Source organism: Penaeus monodon, chromosome 34 (assembly GCF_015228065.2).
Source record: "Penaeus monodon isolate SGIC_2016 chromosome 34, NSTDA_Pmon_1, whole genome shotgun sequence".
Taxonomy (NCBI): Eukaryota; Metazoa; Arthropoda; class Malacostraca; order Decapoda; family Penaeidae; genus Penaeus; species Penaeus monodon.
The window spans coordinates 30,572,290-30,572,536 of record NC_051419.1 but is presented as its reverse complement, the minus strand read 5'-3'; the positions used below and the strand labels follow the sequence as shown (position 1 = coordinate 30,572,536).

Sequence of the window (247 nt, the reverse complement as noted above, 5' to 3'; positions counted from 1 at the left end):
GCCTCAAATTCTTATTCATGCACTTGGTAACAGTCCTCCCATATTACAATCAGCTCACAGGGGAACAGAAGGAATTATTTGCAACTGGCCGAAGTCAGGAGCCCCTCATTGCACGCATGGAAGATGGAGGGCAGCTAGCTCTGGCCCACGACAAGGAGAGTATATTTGTCGATGCAGAAGGAAATGCAACTTGCAACTACACACTGAAATGGGTTGAACAGCCATTAGCCATGGGTAGGTTTTGCAT

At 47.4% G+C, this 247-nt stretch overlaps 1 protein-coding gene across 1 annotated transcript in view; it reads left to right on the top strand.

Moving 5' to 3' along the window:
- LOC119594707 (vam6/Vps39-like protein) overlaps positions 1 to 247 on the top strand; it is a gene marked incomplete in the record, with an annotated part of 13,484 nt that overhangs the window by 4,540 nt on the left and 8,697 nt on the right. Inside the window, 1 exon segment of the mRNA XM_037943765.1 lies at positions 54 to 234. Coding sequence (XP_037799693.1) covers positions 54 to 234 — 181 coding nt within the window.